Source organism: Branchiostoma belcheri, unplaced genomic scaffold (assembly GCF_001625305.1).
Source record: "Branchiostoma belcheri isolate BF01 breed outbred unplaced genomic scaffold, Haploidv18h27 scaffold42, whole genome shotgun sequence".
In the NCBI taxonomy this organism is placed as follows: domain Eukaryota; kingdom Metazoa; phylum Chordata; class Leptocardii; order Amphioxiformes; family Branchiostomatidae; genus Branchiostoma; species Branchiostoma belcheri.
This window is the reverse complement of record NW_017804043.1, coordinates 1,038,511-1,061,472: the sequence shown is the minus strand read 5'-3', so window position 1 is coordinate 1,061,472 and position 22,962 is coordinate 1,038,511. Positions and strand designations below refer to the sequence as shown.

The window sequence follows — 22,962 nt, the reverse complement described above, 5'->3', positions numbered from 1 at the left end:
TCTTTTTTTACCTTCGCCAAGAAGGTTATGTTTTTCAGTAGCGTTTGTCTGTGTGTGTGTGTGTTTGTGTGTGTGGTTTAGCAAGATAACTCAAGAAGCAGTGGATGGATTGGAATGAAACTTGGTAGGTGGGTAGGTCTTCATGAGACCTAGAAATGATTAGATTTTGGGCCCCCTGGCGGCTTTCCTAGGTACTGCAGCTGAACTTCCGGTTTTGATATCTCGTGATCTGGACATGCTAGGGTCACGAATTTTGGATGGCAAATAGCTCTTGTGATAGAGAAGAAGTGACATGAGTTTGGTTCCCCTAGCGCCTTGTCCTGGAACTGCAGGAGCATTTGTTGAAAAAAATTCGAAGGACGATAACTCAAGAACTGGTTGACGTATTGTCGTGATTTTTGGTATGTAGGTAGTTGAAGTGATGCTTGACATAATCAGATGGCAATTATGCAAATCAGGACTTAATTTGCATAATTAATGAGGAAATTCTATAAATCTGCTTTGTTCAATAATAGAACTATGAAACACTTGTGACATCTACTTGAGAACGAGAAAACATCTGAGGATATAGATTATGTAAATGAGGACCTAATTTGCATAATTAATGGCAAATTCTTGTAATTCCATAGTTGTAACTGCTGCACCCCGAATTTCATACTTGCCATATTTGGAAGTTAAGTGAAGGTGAACATCAATAAACATAATTTATTCAAATCATGACCCCATTTGCATAATTTATGAGGAAGTGCTATAATAGCCTTTTTGTTGTGATAAGGCCGTCATTGGATGGAGAATATGATCAACTGATATAATCCATGCAAATGAGGCTCTTATTTACAAAATCAATGATTACAATTGTATAATTCGTCACCCGCAAGGGTTAACATCATTTGGCGAAGGTATGAGATCGTGGAACTCTTGTTTTAAAGTGCGACATGGGATACAAGGGCGAGTGCGGTTTACAGCCGTCAGGTTCCATCGTAAATAAAAGAACCCTTTAGTCATTCACCGAAGTGACTGTCATATATTTTCCCTGTTGCCGCGTGACTATGTTGCTGCTGCTGCTATAAATGACTTGCTTTAAAATTGACCCATATTTAACCGATTGAGATTGTATGGCCACCTCCAAAAAATGGGGTCGTGTGGTGTAGCGGCAGAGTGCGCGACTCGGAACCTTGAGGTCCCGGGTTCGAGTCCTGACATGCCACCGATCTTGTGTCCGTGGGAAAGGCGCTTTACACGAAAGGCGCTTTGTCCCGTCATGTATTTGTCCCCTGTGTTGGTGGCGGCATTAATATATGTCGAAAAAACTTGACTGTGCCGTCACCACATCTGGTGATTACATGTTGGAATAAAAAAAAAAGAATGGACATTGAAACGTGGCCTAGATAGATCATGACAATGGATGTGAGTGATATAAATGATAAATGTATGCTAAGAAGTCTCATTCACACAATCATACATCTGTTTCTTACATCTCTAGAGAAACACGTTTCAACTGGTGCTGATCACGGATGGCTGCAAGTCCTTCACCCTGTTTAACTACGACCGGATCGAATTCTTACAAGGGAGAACCAACGACGGAGATGGAACTACCGGTACTGGACCGAACCCTGCACAGGTATTTGTTTATTGTTTGTTTGTTTGTTTGTTTGTTTATTGGTATGCACACAAGTGTTGCAAGTACATGTAATTGATAGAGCATATTTTGAGGCTGAATGGGATACTTGGATATAGAACTGCCCACTGCACGAAAACTTAGATTTACCAATACCAGTATAGTTCGGTAATGTTTACTTTGTTTTTTAAATAAACACTTCTGAACTTTACAATGGCAGTAAATAAAGGTCAAGTACGGCAATACCGGACTTAACAAGGGTTGTAAAGTAAATTACTGCACTTGATCGTTATTTACTACTATTGTAAAGATACTGTGTACATAGTAAACATTACCTGAATTTACAACCTTTGGTAAATCCAACTTTTCGTGCAGTGGCCCCGCCCACCGACAGTTATATACCCAAGTATTCAGCCTCACACCGTGCTCTATCTAACTTAGGGCACTTCTAGGTTCCCGAATGATGATCAGCTTATTTATTCATTATAGTTTTATTTAGACCTACAATTAGCCTCATAAGAGGCTGTTCTCCTGTGGTCTACACATTGAAGAGAAACGAACAAAGACATACAAAGTTAACAGTACGGAGCAAAAATAACATGATTCCTTAAATACACTAATTACAGTCCAATACTTTGCTAGTTGTTACCAATTGAGACATTCTGCGCCTTTTTTGTGAGTTGGAGTTTGGTTTCAGTAGTCGGACATATTCTCTTGTTAATAGGTTGGGATCAACGGAGGAAATGGGATCCACTACTCCCTTCACCCGTACTCCAGGACCACTAATCTGTACAACCTGCCCGGATGGGTTGATCCGGGTCCGGAGACACCGGGACCTGCCGGGCGTTGGTACCAGAGGACTGACCTGGCTCTGGTCGGAGACGGCCCAGAATTAGGTACGATATCTCCTGCCTTGTTGGAGTGTGTGTGTGTATGTCTCTCTCTCTCTCTCTCTCTCTCTCTCTCTCTCTGTGTGTGTGTGTGTCTGTGTGTATTTGCGTGTGTGACAAAGTGACAACAAAATAGCCCAAATTAAATTATCACCATGATTTGAAAGGATTCTTAGTGTTCTGTTTCTAACAAACCTTTTTTTTTCCTCATCGACATTGTAGCCTGCCCCTCCTCGGAGTGGCGTTTGCGTGGAGACACCTGCCTCAAGCTGTACCACAAGCCCCAGGATTATCCCACTGCAAAATCGACATGTGAGGGAATGGGGGCGACAATCTGGAACATCCGCAGCCAGGAGGACAACGAGTTTCTGGCCGGAAAACTCTCTAAGTACCTCCGGTAAGGAGACATCCTTTTTACCTTTACCTTTACCTGGTCCCATTCTCATGTCTGAGGGTCGGGGACTATCGTGGTGGCATCCAGTATCAGCCTCCTCCACTCTCTCCTGTCTCTGGCCCTGTGAGAGCACACAGCCAGTGGCATGCCCATCCAGTCAAGGACATTGTCGCCCCACCTCCGGCGTGGTCTTCCACGGCTCCTCCTCCCGTTGATCACCTCTTGCAGTATGTGGGTGGTGATGTTCCCTGCTCGTGTGGCATGACCAAAGTACTGGAGTTTCCGCCTTTTTATGGTGTTAAAAAGTGTTCTTTCAACTTCAGCTGTTCTAACACAGAGTCATTTGTGCGGTGGTCTGTCCAGCTGATGCGCAGAATCTTCCTGCCGATTATGCTAAGTCAAGTTTATTGCATAACAATCGTAGCAGGTACAATAATACGATTACTAGTTGGTATGGGTCTACCAAAATTCTACAGGTTCTATGAGTTCGCCTGGTTGGTCGCCTGGTTTGCTTTTTATATATGGTCCGTTTTTTGTGCCTTCTACCACCACCAACGTTGGTGGTGGTAGCTGAGACAAAAAAAACTTATTTAAATTTTTAAATTTAAATTTCTTATTTTGAATAGCAAAGTTATTTCTATCACAACCATTTATTTTCAAGCCAACGTTTCGATGACCTTCTGTCATCTTCATCAGGGCAATACTTCATCAGGGCAATACTGACCGGATGTAACAATACCTAGTATGTATGTCACAGTTACACTACGTTCCGGAACGCATTGTAAACAGACAAAACTAGCTCAAGTGCACTATGAACTAGGTAACAACTTTAGTGCACTATGCACCAAGCAACATCTAGTGTCAGTGCACAGTAAACCAGTCAGTATTGCCCTGATGAAGATGACAGAAGGTCATCAAAACGTTGGCTTGAAAATAAATGGTTGTGATAGAAAGAACTTTGCTTTTCAGTCGTTTACCAACCTGATGAAATTATTTACGGGGGCATTTCTTCTTTTGTTATCATTGATCACAGCCGTACTTACACTGGACGCGGTGTGTGGATTGGCCTGACGGACGAAGGAACCGAAGGCACGTTTGTGTGGGACGACGGCACCCCGTATGACTCAAGTGGCTACTCCAACTGGGCTTCGGGCGCTATGGCCTATAACGACGGGTGAGGAAACGACACACAAACTTATAGAATGACTGAATGAATGAATGAATGAATGAATGAATGAATGAATGAATGAATGAATGAATGAATGAATGAATGAATGAATGAATGAATGAATGAATGACCAAAGTGGCTACTCCAACTGAGCTGAGGGCGCTATGGATTTTAACGACGGTGAGGAAACGACAACACGAAACTTTTATGAATGAATGAATGAATGAATGAATGAATGAATGAATGAATGAATGAATGAATGAATGAATGAATGAATGAATGAATGAATGAATGAATGAATGAATGAATGAATGAATGAATGAATGAATGAATGAATGAATGAAGATGAATGACACAACCGGCTACTCCAACTGGGCTTCGGGCGCTATGACCTATAACGACGGGTGAGGAAACGACACACAAACTTTATGAATGAATGAATGAATGAATGAATGAATGAATGAATGAATGAATGAATGAATGAATGAATGAATGAATGAATGAATGAATGACCAAAGTGGCTACTCCAACTGGGATGAGGGCGCTATGGATTTTAACGACGGGTGAGGAAACGACACACAAACTTTATGAATGAATGAATAAATGAAGGAAGGAAGGAAGGAATGTATGGTAAAATCTAGAACCCGTCTGGTTGTAATTTGTCAGTAATTGAGTAATTGAATTGCATTTTACATACAATATCTGAATTTCTGAATGCCATATCTTCAAACACACACACACACACACACACGCACGCGCGCACACACACACACACACACACACACACACACACACACAACACACACACACACACACACACATGTACACACACACACACACAGTCACACAAACACAGACACACACACACACGTGTACACACACATACACACACACACACACACGCAGACACACAAGCACACACACACAGTCACACGCACACACAGTCACACACACACACAAACACACACACAGACACACACACACATAAACAGTCACAAACACACACACACACACACACAAACACACACAAACACACACACACACACACACACACACACACACACACACACACACACACACACACACACACACACACACACACACACACACACATATACATCCTCACACACGCAAATCTCCCCCTCTACTCATTTCTCTCTCTCCCTCTCCCCTACCCATACACAACAATTGCACTCACACAAATTCATTCTGTACTTCAGTTTTTGCCACTGTGAGCAAAAGTGTCTGAACTTCATTCTGACAACGAGTATTTTCGCTTGGTGTGTTTGCAGGACCCGGAACTGTGTCCACATGAAAAAGGCTTTCGGTTGGCAGTGGGTCATCCAGGAGTGCGTGCTCGGAAATGAGAGGAATGCTTTCTTCTGCGCAAAGCCCGGAGAGGAACCGGAGGAACCCGAATGTACCCCTGGCTCTTAAACATCTCAGAATTTGTCAACAGCCTTGTAGGTTATGAAACAAGTTTGAACTGCAATTTCCAACACAAGAAAGTAAACTTACCGAAAGTTTTGACTGTACAAGTTCAGTGTTTGTCAAGGAATGGGCAATCCACCGCTTCCGTGACGTCACGCAGATAACACAAGTGACTCCGTGAGCAGTGGATCGTAGGTTGTACAAAGGTCAGTTGGGTGAGTCCAACTTCTTGTGTTGGAAATTGCAGTTCAAACTTGTTTCATAATGACTTCTACCAACGCAATCTAAGTAAATCGGGACTTAATTTTCCTTAAACATGGCTGAAGGAGTTAGACAGAAATTTGGTTAAGTCCCAGTTTACTGACGCGTTAGAAAACAACTTGACAAGTCTGATGACAAAACCATTGCTGACAACTATTCCGTTTCAAAGTATCGGTGTAAAACATAGCCTTGTGAGCAGAATGCTAAAATGAGTTAAGTTTTTAGATGGGGAGTCCAATGTTTTGCCTCCTGTGCAGGCCTTCTACACTCGCTGGGTGGGTTTATTTGGTGGTTATAGCAACTGATAAGGTATTTAATAGCATATACACCTCGGGTAGGTCCTTTTACTGATGACTCTTCATCCCTTGCAAGAAATAAGGTCGAGACTTTTCCTTTCCATCTGGGTCTGTCCTCGGCCACCTTCTTTACTGGTCGCCAGGACAGTCCCATAGACGCCAGGTCATCTGACACAGTTCTTCTCCAGGTGGTTTTGGGTCTGTCTTTATTCCTTATCACATCAGCTCTGTTTTAGGTACCCTTACGTCACCCAATCTTTTTCAAAAACTCATGGCCAAGCCATTCAGTCTTCTGGGTGGGTCAACTATATGCTTAAATATACCCTTATATAATTATATACCTTTAAAAATATTACTCTTAAATATGTGCTTAACCTCTAATACTAACTATTTTAACAGTAATATGGGATGAGAGATAAGTTTTTAGATTCACTAAGTCAAACACAGTACTGGCAGCCTATTTACCACATCTACTTGATTTTTATGGGCACAATAGCAAACGTTCAATCAAAGTATAATAATTGCTCACGACCTTTTTTCCTAAAATTTGCTGTTGTCCTTTTTTTCTACAAATTACAAACCCCCTCATTTATTTTTTCAAGTTCAACCTGCTTTTCAACATGAACTCCGTGAAATTACTTTAGTATAAGTATTAAGGTGGGCACAAGTTTTTGTGGTTGTGTTATTAATTTAAAAAACTTTCTGTTTTTAAGGTGTGTTGGTGTATTATAGTCAAATCAAGTCAAAGTTTATTGCACCATAGTTACATCGGGTAGAGTGTATTGGAAACAACAATTTGTCAGGGTTTGGTGGACATGATATCAATACCATAGAAAAACATTCTGTTTTTAAGGTGTGATGGTGGATTATAGTAAAATCATGTCTATTCATGCTAGTGTACTAATTAAGTAATTAACGTCATTATTCAATACATTATATAATGGAATAATATATAATGGAATAATCGTACGTTTCACAAAATAGTAAGCAACAGAACATTAATTCACCTAACATGGTATGTGTTATGTTAAAACATTTAGATGTTAAATGGCAGATGTGGGTTCAAAGCTGTCACCTATTCAATATCTTGGTTCTCTGATTTGTTTCATTTCGCTTTCGTCCAAGATTGGCAACAAACAACGCAAATTACAATCATTTAACTGTCCAGTATTCATGCCATCAGTTACCGTGTTGGAAATTTTGGAAAACATCCTATCTAAACCACCCAGCAAAGCATTTTATGATTAACAGATTAACAAAATGTACATTTTGTCAAAAATGTAATTAATTGAAGTTCAGGAGAGAAGACTTGGTTTCTCAAAATTGTTAAAATGTCAATGTGGAATCGAATACTATTGTTTGCATTTGACCCTTAAGTGTTTTATGTTCCCCACTAAATAAAAAACAAGAAATTCAGTTAATGTTACCTAATTATAAAGAACCAACCCAGAACGAAGGCATAACTATAAAAAAAAAAAACTTCAACATTGTTTAGGTCTGCATCTGCTGTTTGATATGTCATAATAGCGACAGCCTTACCGTATAACAATTATATATAATTATGATATATAGGAACGTATACGAACGTATTAAACCTTAATCTATTTACCTTAATTAATAACAATATCACATACTGGTTCCGATGGAATTTTTCTCCCAATTCAAAATTAAAAAAAAAATGTTTCAAATTGTCCCGAAAATATCTGTACTTTTTCAACTTTTAAAAATTGTCATTCTGTAAAGTTGGCCCTGCGGAGGAAAAAGAGTATAAATTTATTGTAAATTTTGGCAAAAAAATGAATAATATGTGTTCACGTGTTAAGTCATCTCTTATCCTTTGTATCAATCCAGCATGTGATATTGTTCTCTTTTTTAAAGTAAATTCCTATAATTCTATCCTCTTGATTATGTCACTCCCCAAACAAAGAAACAAACAAACAAACAACACAATTAGATCTCAGAGCAATTGTACACTTCTAGGTCTGTCAGCAGAAAAACACAAATGCATTTAGGTATCAGTATTCTGGATAAAGCTATCACCAGTACAAGATACAGGAAACGGTATTAACAAACATTACAACTGATGCAATTTGTATACACGGATTGGGCAAAGATGTCTTAATTAAGAATTAAAAAAAAGAAGAAGAAGAAATGATGCAACGAAAAGAGGAATATGATCGAGAAGGAAACACCAAAACCTTGCAGTGGACTTAGAGAAAAGCTTGCTCTAACAGACATCTTTGATTCTTTAAGTGTGACATATCATCTTATTTTTCTTATAGCAAAGTAGTTACCTCTATTGTCATTTCATTTCTTTGTTTCAGCCTTTGACAATAGATGTTATAAAAAAACTTCATTGTCTTCATTGTAAACATAGTTAACTTGTAAAATAGTCAGGCACAGTTTTGAGTTTACAGGCAAGCTAGCACACCACCAGATGAAAGGAAAATACACAATATGAAATTATGGATATCATTTTAAAACAAACTTATAACGTTTTGCGTACCATGGGCAACCTATATTCCACCTAATGGTACCGGTGTTGACATCCGTTCTTCAGAGTAGGGTTAGGGCACTAGTACAAGGGTAGGCAAAGATGACTTAATAGTTCCCTTATTGGTAAAGTTTTGTCTTATGAACAACTCACACTTAGTACGTTTACTTAGTCTAGTAACCATTCTCTACTAGCCGGCTTCGGGCCCAGTTCAGCACAGGCCTTTTCTCTGGCAATCGATCTTTTCAGTCAGCTTCCTGATCTGTTTAGTGACCGTAAAAAACGCCGGCGTGCTCTAATGGCCCTGGGCGGGCGGGCAGTACTCTAAGTACCGTAGAGATACAGGCGAGCCCACGATGGTCTAGCTACCAGGCTACACTGTACTTTGTATTCTGAGCGATGGACTATACACCCCTCTGATGCAGACTGGTTTAAAGTGGCACTGAGACTGTTGTGTATAGAAACAATCAGAGGGCACATTAAAATTTCCATCATTTTCCTCCCCAATATTTTCTGTGCCTTCGTCCCAAACTAAGGTTCACACATGCAGCAAATACAGGAATGTCACAGGGCACTTATTATGCTACCCTAACGTATTTTGGTATGCGTTATCTGCGGATTCTTTTTATGTTCTGACTAAACAAATAATGATTAGGAACAGACAACTTCTTACACCTAGCCTCAGCCCATCTAAACCTATACATTGTTTACAGCTAAGTAGAGATTATGCCCAGGCTACAGTAGTCTATGACAGCGATTATAGTTCTAGGAAACAATGGGATTTTAAGCAACTCAATCCTTGGTTGATGACTCTGGAACTTGAAGGCATGCTTTCTAATGGCTTCAGGATGAAAGATTAGGCGAATCGTGTACTAATACTGCAAAAGAAACAAATGCAGAGAAATCTTTGGTTGATGAGTTCGAGACCACACCTACTTTCCGACTTGAAATTTTGTGCCTTCGATGCGTGCTTTTCCTGCGCTGCGCGTCTGAACTTTGCGTTCTTTCCGTAGATTCCTTGATTCCTCTTTTTAGCGTTGCCCAATATGACATCCAGGAGGACACATATTTACATGTGTACATGTTCTTTAAAAACCTTTTCTTCTCTTACAGCACACCAAACGATCAAAACACTGGTATTATCAAGGACACACTGTCCTTGGTATCATGAATGCGTGACAGAAAGTATTGCGTTCCTCCACCCTACAATACAAAGCAGGGCGTGGAGAGTGATTCTAGTCTTTTATCACACAACCATTAGTATGATTGCAGGTATTTCAAATTTTTTACCTCAGTGAGTTTCAATGAATGACGTATAAAATGTCCTTGTTTTCAAGGATATTCTCTAGGGTAGCCATAGTCGCTATACTCTGACCTCTTAAGTGTCCTAACAAACTTTATACACAACAGAGCAATTTTTATATTCTGTTCTTTTATTGCACTACCATTGGTATTATTACAGTTATTTCAAATCATTTATCTTTGTGAACATCAATAAATGTATAGAATGTTCTTGGTATCAAGGATATTCTACACAATGGTGTTATGACTAAGGCATAGGCGCCTTGTACACAAGTGTGTGGATCGCATATCTCTTTTTTTTATTACACTACCAGGTACCAGTAGTATGATTACAGCTATTTTAAATTGTATACCTCAGTGAGTATCAAAGAATGACGTATAAAATGTCCTTGGTATCCAGGCTACTCTAACATTAAGGTTATGAATGTGCCACACGAAATATGCTTTGTACACAAGCACGCGGAAGGTGATTGAGTTCTTTCATTGGTATAATTACAGCTATTTCAAATTATTTACTTCAGTGAGCATCAATGAATGTATATAATGTCCTTGGTATCAAGGATATCCTACCTAATGGTGTGATACACCGCTATACCAAGAAGAATACAATTTCATCACCGCCGAGAACACCATAAAGGCTGATCATTTACAGCAGAAAGATGCCGGAATTGGTGAGAGAACAAATTCGTCTGTTTCGAATGACTGAATTATTGCTAACATGTAGAAAAACTTTTTAAGTTATGATATGTATGTCACGTTTTGCATGTCACGCATTTTATGGTGATCGTGGAAAGAGAAAATTCGTCAAAGTTATGGTCGGCGCTGTCGTATGGAAAACGGTTTAAGACGCCTTGTTGGCTTTGCATGTATTTATGTGTAGCAAACAAACTTTAACAATGTAGCAGTCTGTTGCAAATCTTTTATGCAAGAATTGCGTCATTTGTTAGTGAGGAGCGTTTTTCAACAAAATTCGAAAATGGTTTCAACAGGTTGGTAGGATATAGGACATTTAGATTTTCTTTTTTATAACGTAAGCAATGTCAGAGACTTGAAAGGAAGAAAATCTCAATATCCTAAGATATGAAGCCGTTGAAAAGTATATTATTATAAAGTGTAAATTTTTTTATGGTGATAATTCTTTTTAGATTGGGAAGGGACGTCACGAGTTGGAGACAATAAGACCCTTTCCCTTACAACAAATGACAGTTCACCTCAAAAGAATGAATGAATGAACTTTATTGCTCGACAATCGTACATGGTACAATGTGTGGCAGTAATACAACAATACTACAAAACTAAACTATCTTATTACATTTCTTACTACAAACTACTATCTATACAGTATATGAGTCACAATATGTTCATGAATTGATGATTTGGTCTCGCTTATGAAATAAGGTGTACAGAAATTGACCTACGTAAGCAGATATGGTAGTAGGAAATGACAATAATTCATAGAATGTATCGTACTGTGTATTAGATTGGGTGAATTTTGTCTTAGTGGTAATAGTCTGTAACAATGAATCTCTTTCTTTTCTATAGGTGGGACATGTCATAACAAAGTGAAATTCATCTTCAATATTCTCATTACATGTGGGACACAGTCTATGAGTGGCTGGTGTGTTGTGGTGTCGACCTTTTTCGATTTGAAGACAATGTGCGCTGATTCTCAATTTTGTTATGCTAGTTGTGAACGATTTATTATAAATTGATGTGAGATAATCTTCCATGCCAAAATGCTTTTTGATTTTAGAATATGTATGAAGTTTACTAGTGTTTCTAAGTTGTTCTCTCCAGCCAGAAAGAAACGTGTCTTTCAGACGCTCTTTAAATATGATTCCAAAACGGTTGGCATTAACTGCGGGGTTAAGCCACACATTTTGGAACCCATGTTTACATAAAATGTCCTGAACGTGAGTAGCCCAGTCATGGTCTTCTTCCACTGAAATGTCGTATGCTTTTTTAGCAAGCCTATCATTTGGTAAATTATTTAACCTTAACCAATATTTAATCAACTGTGTTTGACTGTCAACGAACAAGGGAAATACTCCTAATTCACCCCTTACGGCGGCGTTTACAGATCCTTTCGGAACATGGAGGAGAATTTTGCAAAAATTTAAAAGTACATATTCTAAGTCAGGTAAAAGAGACCGCCCCCCGTCGACGCACGATGTTTTCGTGAAGCAACAATGCTTTCAGCTCTTTTGTCAAGATACCATTTGTCAAGATACCATTTGTTTGATTGCTGTCATAAATAACGAATTATTCACACGGATGATCATGAATGGGTGTAGGTAAACATGCGTATCCATGATACCACAATTCCTAAGAGGTCATTTTGTGCTGTTTGTATGTGGAAACATTGAGCCCTACCCTCGAACATTTCAGTGTTCGTCAATTTACTGTTCCCGATCTCCATACAGAAATCTGCCTACTTGGGTCATAACTTCAATAGAAAGCAGTGTGTTGCCGTGTTGGTTTTTTTTTCATGTACTTGCTGTGGAATCGCAACCTCAACAATTATTGATTTATAATACTCAAACAAAATTTAGGAAATAGATATGGACCCCAGCTGTCTTGGTGGATCAGTCTGGAAACGCGTACGTATATGAGGGCAAAATTGTCTGACGTTCAACATGACATAACATCTAGCTATAGTTAACTACAGTGAACAATCTTTGTATCATCAGCTATATTTGAAAAAAAATATGTTTAGCTACGTTATCGATTCAAATTTGAATGTCTCTGTTTGTTTCTAGAAATACGTAGGTTGAGATCAAGGTGCTTGCTCGTCAGCTGATGCATATTGTCTTGACGGGATGATCAAGTTGCTTATCAAAACATCAGGTAAGATTTCTCGTTGTTGTATAAGTTGCACGTCCTTAAATGTTATTGCCTGTCCTTTCTCTCCGTAGTGTGATGCTTTTATATAAAATGTACAGTTAGTACGTTTTACCAAATTGTATATGGCTTTTCGTTTTAATTCGTTTCACTTCATTTCGGCTTTGTAACATTAGTACTATAGTGAAGCTACATATGAAATCCAAACAATACCACAAAAGTATACGTATATTATATATGTATATTATGAAACATCCTACATAGAGCCTTTTGGCCCTAGGCCCTGCGAAAAACGAAGATTTAATCAATGTTGAGGTCACATCTCCAAACCGGTGCCCGGCCGGGCTGTTTTGATTAAGGAGAAATCAGCAATTTTTATCAATAATACACGCAGATTCTTTCCATCATTATTTTTTTTCCTTTTTTTAAATATTCCAACATATCATCACAAGACGTGGTCACGGCACATTTAAGTTTTCTCAAGTTATTTTAATTCCGCCACAAACGTAGGGGACAACACAATACGCATTTTTTTACCTGAGTGAAGTGAGAAAAGTCGTGTAAAGTGCCTTTCCCAAGGGCACAAGATCGGTGGCATGTCAGGACTCGAACCCTGGACCTGCTGGTTCCGAGTCGAGCAGTCTGCCGCTACGCCACACGTCTTTTATATAATTCTCTTCGTTTCCATAAGACTGCCCGGTCGGGCCCCGGTTTGAAAATATGACCTCAACATAACTTGTATTCTAACGCACTGATGCCTGTTTTGTTCCACCAGTGCTGCTGGCTGCAGTCTTGTTGGTGAGAGCCGAAGACTCGCCGTGTCGCAGTGCCGCTGACAGTGTCCTGACGTGCGGGGAGGGGGCAGGGTATAACAAGACCTGCACGCTGTGCGCCCGGACTGAGAACGGCACCCGGGCCATGTGTTGGGGTACGGCCTGCTTTTCTACGTTTTTATGTGGATATATTTTTTTCAAATTTATTATTCTTCTTTCGTACTGCTTGGCCCAGTAACAATAGGATTATTAGCAGCCGCACACGGTTACAAATATTTCCAAATATATATCATCGATTAATAATTGTACATAATGACACATAGGAAACAAAATATTTATTTTGTAACGTGAAAGGCGTTAATGATGATGATCATTTAGCCATAATTCGTATGTTATATATGCATTCCATAGATGACCCAGTCCATTGGCTTGACATCCCTGAAGAATGGGTGGAGGATTACGGGTGGCAACCGTCCAGAAACCACCCCATCAATGCCCTCGACTGTTCGCCAGGCACGTACTGGGCCCCTGGACTGTTCGGCATCTTCCAACTGTGGGGAACTCACTGGATCGTCGTCGATCTGCAGACTCGCCACAACATCTACCAGATTAGCATCACGAATGGATACTACTACTTCCTCGGGGTCGGTCGTTTCACCCTCCTGATGTCTGAGGTTGGTTTTACTTTCTTCCAACATCTCATGACTAGACATGTTAACGGAACACTCAAGTTATTTCAACTAATTTATGTCGCCACTAATACAGAGGACAAATGCAGGACAATACTCCTTACCTTCGCCAAGAAGTTTATGTTTTCAGGGGCGTTGGTGTGTGTGTGTGTGTGTGTATTTGTGAACACGATAGGTAGGTGGGTAGGTCTTGATTAGACCTCGAAATTTTGCCCCCCCCCCTGGCAACTTGCTATGGTACTACAGCAGAATCCCCCCGGCAACTTACTATGGTACTGCAGCAGAACTTCCGGTTTAATTTATTTTGATATCTTGTGACCTATACATACTAGGGTCACGAAATTTACATGGTAGATAACTCTTGAATGAAATGATATGAGTTTGAGCTTCTTGCTCTAAACCTGCAGGGGCGTTTGTTAGAAAATGTTTAAAGAAGGATAACTAAAAAACCGATTGATGGATCGTCATCATTTTTGGTATGTAGGTAGCTTAGGTGATGCTTGACATGATAATATTACAACTATGCAAATATTGATGTAATTTGCAAATACGCAGATATGGATGTAATTTGCATGATTAATGAGGAAATTCTATAACTCAGCTTCATTCCATGATAGGACTATCATATATAGGACTATATATTATAAACAATTTATGTATAACAGGTTGGATCGCCGTACGACTGGGTGCAAGTTACGGGGTCGAATTCGGTCATAGACTACTCGCAGAGTCCGCAAATCTTCGGAGGATTCAGAGGAACCGGGCGGTACTTGAAAGTCACGCTGGCAACACACTCTGGGTGGCATCCTTTCGTGGACAACGTGTGTTTCTATGGCCACAAAGGTAAGTAGTAACCTCATTCGCAGACTTGTGGGGCGGTGGCGTTAATTTTTTTTCGGGGAGCGACGCGAGTTATGCCATGAAAGGACGGTTTTGCCGCCGAGGGAGTTACAACAAAACCTCTCTCCCCGGCAAACTACTTCGGTGGCAGAAATCGCGTCGCTCCCCGTCGCCGCCGCTGCCCCACAACTGTGCGAAAGAGGCAGGGCAAGTAGCAATATTTTCATGCTAATTCGAGTATGTCCATTAAGGTTTTAAGTTGGTCCTACGTAGGTCTTTAGTAGGTCCTAGTCTCTACCAGACTCCTTTGCAGGCTGAATAAATAGTAGAAATCGGCAAAGGGGGAAATCATTGGCCAGAGAAGTTGGCCGGATAGAGGGTCCAGCTTGCCTGCACAGGCAGGCAAACTGGACCCTCTATGGCCGGCCAACTCCTCTGGCCTACTTAGAGACTAAGTAGGTCCTAAGTCCGAAGATCTAAAGTCCTAGAAACATCTCTACTTTCATTTCGATCGCAGATCTGGCAATAGTTGATTGTACAAGGAGCCAACTACCCGTCGACTGTGATTTCAGCGGCACTGAAGAAGTCGTATCCAATAACACGGCAGCAGGACAACCGTGCTACGTGTCCGTGGACATTCACGAGGGCGTGCGCAGGTAACGGTATCTATGGTTACATACTGTCAATATAAAAACATTCTATTCTATTCTGTTCTATTCTATTCTATTCTATTCTATTCTATTCTATTCTATTCTATTACTCTGGCCTCCTAACAATGATTTTGCCTATCTCTATGCTTTTTTTTAAATTAAAAAAAAACTTTACCCAGTATATATAGTTTTAAAGAGACTAGATAAATGAGATGTATTTATCTTTGCAGCATCGACAACCCTATTCCTGTACTTCGCAGTGGCAACGTGACCCTTCATTCTTTGGTGTCGTATGAATGTGAAAATGCATTTGAGGTCGGTGTAGTTGTTTTTATCAACAATCATGATGATAATGCTTCCCCTCATATTAGAAGCATATTGTTTCAAAGATACAGCGTTAACTGTACGCTTTAGGGCATATGCAGTCTTTAAGGTAACATAATAATGCTTGACATGTAATGTAACAATATGTGGGGTCGTGTGGCGTAGCGGAAGAGTGCGCGACTCGGAAGTAAGAGTCCCGGGTTCGAGCCCTGATTGCCACCGATCTTGTGCCCTTGGGAAAGGCACTTTACACGACTTTCCTCACTTAGCTCAGGTGTAAATGAGTATTGTCCTGTAATGTATTTGTCCCCTGTGTTGGTGGCGGCATTAATATAAGTTGAAGAAACTTGAGTGTGTCGTCACCACGTCTGGTGATTACATGTTGGAATAAAAAAAAAAAAAACAGTACGTCATCAAAACGGCGGCAGCTGATCAGCGTTCACGATTTCTTCTTCCATCTAACATCCTTACAGGCGTTCCTTTGGGGGGGGGGGCTTATTTGCAACTTGCATATATTCTGATCAAACGTAGATCGCACGCATTAGAAGCTCTGACCCCCAACTCTAGAATGCCGTCCCCAGAACGGCCGACTGAAGTGTCTCTTAATTCACTATCTTACCAACCCGATGACACTATTCACGGATGATATGTCTTATTTGCAAAATCATGCCCGAAGGCTAATTGCTTTTACAGAGTCAAAGATACTATACGGTGCAATGCAGTAATAGGGAACAGAAAACTACTTACTGGAAAACACTTTACTACTATGCTTGCTATTATGAGGTTTTGCTCATTCTTTGAAGGCAGTGAAAAATGAATGAATGAAAGACCTTTATTGTACATTTTTGCTTGTTGCGAACTAAGTACAGGTCATGGTGAATAGCGATGGTAGACTAAAATATATCTATAGTAAAACTACATATTTACAGGTTCTGCTTCTTCTCGCTTCTTAAGACAATTGTAAATGTAAGATGAACAGATGGAGTTTATAGTATGAGGATTATCTAGTTTAATGAGGAAAGTGAATTTTTCTTTTTTATTAAAAAATCTAAAACTAGGGTGATAATCTTGTATACAATTGAAGAGAATCTTTCTCTCATCATTATATAGAGTGCAGTTCACAATAAAATGACTCTCGTTAATAAATAGTCCCACGTTCAATGATGCAGGTGACGCTGGACTGGTCTGTCATCGCGCCTGGTAGAGTCGCGTCCACCCACGAGGCAAACAATGACGTGCTGATGGACAGAGGCCTCCAACCTGACCGAGCCAACCTCTACTTTCCACCGGGAAGCATGCCGCTGGGGGTCTTCTTGGTACAGGTAGGAGAACAGTAGCTCCCATGTCAATTGACTAGGCAGGTGCTGTTTACCATGTTGGTGCCATTGGCTGCATTTCAATGGTCAAGAACAAACTGAAACTGATTCGTGTAAAGATCTTTACATGTTGAAAATCGCTTCAGGTATGATTCTACTGAAATACAAATTGGGACACCATCACCTCTCTCTCTCTCTTCTCTCTCTCTCTCTCTNTATATATATATATATATTATATATATATATATATATATATATATATATATATATATTTCCACTGTTAGTCATAAGGACTTGCCTTGAATGAATTCCCCAGCTTCAGGTGACCATGGAAGTACCAGAGACCTACCACGTCAGCGTGGGAGTTGTCCAGACCTACGTAGAGTTTCTGCCGCTCCCCTTGGTGGTCTCTTTCGGTAATGCAGAGAGGACTGTCGAGCGAGGCGATTTTTGGGTGGACGCCAAGGCTGAGTCATCGGACCCTGAAGGTCTGTTGAGCAACAGCGACTTTAGTTTCCACGACTGGAGGTGCGACGTCGAGTACCTTCCAGACATGACACGTGAGTTCCTCTACCTGTATGGATTGCTTTACCAGAAGTGCTTTGAATATATGACAATGCTCCATTGCCAATGCCAAAGGATTAATTTTGACATCAACAAGTGGAAATTTATTGAACAACAAAATCTGGCGGGGGGGGGGGGTGCACCAGGAAATAGTGAAAGACATGGGAGAATTCAGGAGGTCTAGGAATTCATACATGTTTGATTTGATTTGATTTATTGACATTGTAACAATACAATGCACGTAGGAGACAGGCAGCTGTGGCTGGTCTTGTGACCCACACATAGAAACAAATACAGAACAGGACAATACTAATTTTCACTTGAGTGATAAAGTGAGGAAAGTCGTGTAAAGTGCCTTTCCCAAAGGGTACAAGATCGGTGGCATTTCGGGATTTGAACCCGGGACCTCTTGGTTCTGCATCACACAACCTCTCGACATTTACTTCTAGTAAGTCTGAAATCCAATTCTCTGTTATCTCACAGCTTACATCTGCTTTGACATCGTGTTGAACACCACCCTAAACTACAACGGCTCTCGGTACAAAGTGTACACAGGCGCCCAAACAGCTACAGACGCGGCGTACGAATGTGCAAAGGAAGCCGGGTACCTGGCTACTCCGAACGACGAAGAAGAGTGGGCGGCGATTTTACACCTCAACGACTGTGTTGAGGGTAGGGTTGTCTTTTTCTTTGATACCTCCACAATATTACTATTCAGTCTGATGTAAGTTGTTCCTTGTGTTCCTAGGATTAGATAGAGATTAGAGATTATTTACTGACCCAACAAAAAGTACAGGGACTTTTGTATGACTACAACTAAAGATCTAACAAAGTTAAATACATGTATGGATGACTTCATCCTACGTACAGAATATATGTATGTGGCAAATTACGTGCAGAATATATATCAGTGGTAACAAACTTTAAGGTTTAACTATTCTCTAACATGTAGTCTCTAAGATTGAACACTGTATTGGCTGTCTCCCCTGAGAATGTAATTGAATTATTCTATAGGATCTAACGTATTGATGTGCTTGCTGAGGCTTGATGGCCCGCCATTTGCCTCTATCCTGTGGGTTGATGTAGGTTAAGGTTAAAGTGAATGTTTTGTTTGCTCACAAAGGTAGCAGAACTCGGACCATCGGAATCATGGACGTTGACGGCGATGGAAACTGGACGCTTTCGGACGGCAGCAACCTCACGTGGTCTGGTTGGGCACCTGGGTACCCATCGTCCCCCGCGGCTGACGCATGCGCACAAGTAACGCCTGGTGGTTGGGTCGACGTCTTCAGTTGCAGTCGAGCAAATGAGTTCATCTGCGAACTGCCCATACGTAAGGCACTGATCTTACTACTATCATAATAGTTTTATTGCAAATTCATGCCCGAGGGCGAATTGCAGGAACAGAAGAAATATTTGGTATAAAAAAACTGTCAATTAGTACATATAGAACTGCTGATAACTACTGAGAAACTACTAGTAAAAACTACTGGGTTTGACTTCGTTTTGAAGACAGAGGAAGACAACTTTCCTACTTTTTCTGTACTTTGTGGGTTTTCGGATGTTAAGAGGATAGTAGTTTTGTATATGTGTGAAAATTTGGGGGCTACGTCAAAGAGTTCATTTCGTTCATTGCTATAGAGGGGACAATTTGAGATGAAATGTGTTTCGTCTTCCACTGTATTCAACGTATACAATGTTTACAAATTATAATGTCATGGTCTTGCATGCATCTAATTTTGCCTGCATCCCCCTCATCACAGGCCATGACTGGAGTATACTTAGTATTATCATCATATAGGTCCAACACAAAAAGTTCTGCCACCTAGAGCTTTCGACCAGTCACTCTGGTCTTCCTCAGTAGACTGACCAAGTGAAGCTTGTCACGTAGCTTCTTTGAAGTGTGACGTCAACACTGGGTCAAAGGTATCTGGTAGACTGGAGTATGTATTTGTAGTCATTAATATGCAGACCTGAAGGAACTGTATATGGAAACACAAACATGTATTTTTATCCGTAGCACAATTGCTATATTGAATATAATGCATCCATGTGTCTTTGATAGGTGATGACTGTCATGTAAACGGGAACTATCATGGACCAATAAGCCACACAGTTTTGGGGAGGACCTGTCAGACGTATGTATTGTTTCAGTTATACTGATCTTACTTAACTTTTCTCAGTAATGTTATTTTTTTGATTGTATAACTTACTTTTATACAAATTGCTTTATGTTTATGTGTCCCTGGGCCCTCTTGGAAATCAGCAATTTACTGTTGAAGAGGCCAGACAGGTGTTTAGAAGATGAAATAAATAAATAAATAACCTCCATTCTAATCTTTTATCTTTTAAAATAACTGTAATTTTTTAATACTGACTGTAGTTAACTATAGTATATAAATGTTTACCTACAAGTTTTAAGAATGTTGAAATCCAATTTGTTTTAATTTTTATCTATGCTACTGCTACTACTATTACTACTATACTACTATACTACTATACTACTACTACTACTACTACTACTACTACTACTACTACTACTACTACAGATAGAAAACACATGACGTTGCGTCCAAATTTTCCACGCCCCTGTACGTCTTTATGAGACGTGTACAGTGGGCGTCGAAAATGTGTAGGTAACGTCTTTCTTACCTTTTCAAATCGTCTCTGATCGAGGAATATTCGTATAACTGTGATTTATACGTGGCTGATGAACCCCTTCAACGATGCCTAGTATTTTCTTCGGCAGTTGGTTTTCTGTATTCCCACATCTCCATCTGTTTCTCGGGGTCGCGCCTGGAAACCCATGCCGGGACCCGTCCGGAGATGGCCACCCGTGGTGCTTCACCATGGACCCCAGCGTGAGATCGGAACCTTGTCCGGTTCCTAGTTGTGGTAAGAATAAGTATACCTATTACTGGATTCATCGTCATCATCACACTATTAACTATATATATGTAACAAATATAACCGCCATTTTGAATTAAATGTGTTCTCGCGAGAACGTGCGTGATCTTACACCAAAACGAGGAAGGGATGGATTCCCCTCAAACCGTAATGATATTTTTGTTATGTACATGTATATAATTTTAAATCACTCTGACGACAATGAAGTAGGTATAGATGCTGGCATACTTATAATATTAATATGGACACCAACATGGCGTCAGACACAGCAATGTCGCCACGTTAAAACGCTCTATAGAGAAGAAACAGCCTCAAAAGAACACAATAGAGTATTAGGCTAATAATGCCCCTTTTTTTCTGTCGTATCAAGCACACTACGATGGGCGGTCGCCTTGCGATGTCTTTCTTGGTCCGGAATTGGGAGATACCGATCCAGACGGAGGAAGGTTACACTTTGCAGCACATGGCGACCGGAAGCGGAACGCTCAGTTCAAGATCAGCGTTGTGGTAACGGCAGAGGGGCGTCTTCCTGCCGAAACATCGGTCATCATTCACACGGCAGGCAGAGACGACACGCCGGCGTACAATATGCAGTATGTTCATTCCCATTCTTAAGCAGTTTTTTTAATTTACTTCATCGGTCACCACAAAATAAAGCTCATGGGAGCCACTTAAAATGTTTTGGGTTACAGAACAGCCAGAGTAGACAGATGTTTGTTGACCTTAGACTTGAAGAGTTTAAGGTTATACTCATAGGGGAAGCAATCATGAGGTAGCTTATTCCAAAGTGATGTTGTTCTTGGAAAGACTCTTTCAGCATGGAACTTCCTCCTAAGAGGTGGTGAATGGAGGAAGAAAGGGTGATTTGCTTCGGTGGAAGTGGCAAGACGTGTCTTTGTTGAGAATTTTCGAAGTTTGCTAAACAACAGCGTGTGGAAGAATCCCTTAATCATTTATGTATTAGATTTTACTTGCTGTCGGGCTAAGATGCATGTGACTGTGACTAGAATACTGTTACTGATTTTACTGCCCTTACTTTTTATTACCATAGATCTTGACTAATTGGATATGATAATCATGGTTTCAGACAATAATACTGAGCAAGTGTTTTATCTTCCTATGTATATGTACGAACACACAATTCAGCCCTGTGGGCTGCCAGTTGTTCAATTGAAATAAACCAATTATATATGTTGTCTTCATCTTCTATTACAAACGGAACATTTATACCATTGGTGTACGCACAAAGTTTTTACCTTTAAACTGTCTACCCTGGGAGACAGAATAGTACCAGGCCGTTAGCCGGTTCCCTTTGGTGGCCAAAAGCACTTCGCCCGCCTATATAAAATACCGCTACGGGGAGTTGAGCCCGAGGGGTGTTGGACGGCCCTTTTGACTTAACTTCTCCTTAGCGTTAATTTAGACAGGCGGGCGTAAGTGTACACACACACACACACACACACACACACACACACACACACACATATATATATATATATATATATATATATATATATATATATATATATATATATATATATATATTTCATATCATTTTCACCTAAACGAAGTGAGGAAAGTCGTGTAAAGTGCCTTTCCCAAGGGCACAAGATCGGTGCATGTCAGGACTCGAATCCGGGGCCTCTGGTTCCGAGTCGAGAACGCTTCCGCTACGCCACACGACCCCACATGATAGATCACGGTCGTGATAAAACATTTTTACATTTATACATGCATTCATTTATTTTCTTATTCATCCATCCATTCATATCGCCACAGGTGCCATACAAACTGCCTTCCGGACCACTTCAACCCAGACGAAGAACTGAAGCTCTTCACGCGATCGCATTACAATCGCATTATCTTTTGGCTGGCTTTCATTCCGATATTCGCCAATACACCGACGGAATGGGTCCTGCACGAGTCTCCGCCCGGTTTCTCTGGGTTTGACAGCAGTCAGCACGTGTCATATGAGTCTAAGACGTGGCTGGTCGTGCGCCCTGGGGTCTTCACGGTACCTGGCTTGATCCCAATATCTCTCTCTCTCTCTCTCTCTCTCTCTCTCTCTCCCTCTATATATATATGGTCATATTTTTAAGTATTTTTTCATGTCTTGACTTGTTTGTAGTTCAAGACCACCGTTCTTTAAAATTTATTCTTTATTCGCCAATATTTGTATCTATCTTATATACTCTATCTATCCA

At 40.4% G+C, this 22,962-nt stretch overlaps 2 protein-coding genes across 3 annotated transcripts in view; both read left to right on the top strand.

Annotated features, from left to right (window-relative positions):
* The window catches only part of LOC109478103 (sushi, nidogen and EGF-like domain-containing protein 1), a 14,420-nt gene extending 6,011 nt beyond the window's left edge, over positions 1-8,409 (top strand). For both annotated transcript variants that reach the window (XM_019779591.1, XM_019779590.1), the window contains exons 5-9: positions 1,484-1,621; positions 2,343-2,514; positions 2,731-2,905; positions 3,936-4,076; positions 5,363-8,409. In XM_019779591.1, the coding sequence (XP_019635150.1) occupies positions 1,484-1,621; positions 2,343-2,514; positions 2,731-2,905; positions 3,936-4,076; positions 5,363-5,507 (771 nt within the window). In that variant the 3' untranslated portion in view covers positions 5,508-8,409. The remainder of the gene's footprint in view (positions 1-1,483; positions 1,622-2,342; positions 2,515-2,730; positions 2,906-3,935; positions 4,077-5,362) is intronic.
* A 4,264-nt stretch (positions 8,410-12,673) lies between these two features.
* Positions 12,674-22,962, top strand: part of LOC109477988 — a 13,993-nt gene continuing 3,704 nt past the window's right edge. The window contains exons 1-14 of the mRNA XM_019779441.1: positions 12,674-12,701; positions 13,471-13,623; positions 13,880-14,142; positions 14,823-15,000; positions 15,515-15,653; positions 15,878-15,962; positions 17,141-17,293; positions 17,604-17,847; positions 18,335-18,523; positions 18,975-19,184; positions 19,917-19,989; positions 20,601-20,746; positions 21,129-21,351; positions 22,538-22,772. Of these exons, the coding sequence (XP_019635000.1) occupies positions 12,674-12,701; positions 13,471-13,623; positions 13,880-14,142; positions 14,823-15,000; positions 15,515-15,653; positions 15,878-15,962; positions 17,141-17,293; positions 17,604-17,847; positions 18,335-18,523; positions 18,975-19,184; positions 19,917-19,989; positions 20,601-20,746; positions 21,129-21,351; positions 22,538-22,772 (2,319 nt within the window). The remainder of the gene's footprint in view (positions 12,702-13,470; positions 13,624-13,879; positions 14,143-14,822; positions 15,001-15,514; positions 15,654-15,877; positions 15,963-17,140; positions 17,294-17,603; positions 17,848-18,334; positions 18,524-18,974; positions 19,185-19,916; positions 19,990-20,600; positions 20,747-21,128; positions 21,352-22,537; positions 22,773-22,962) is intronic.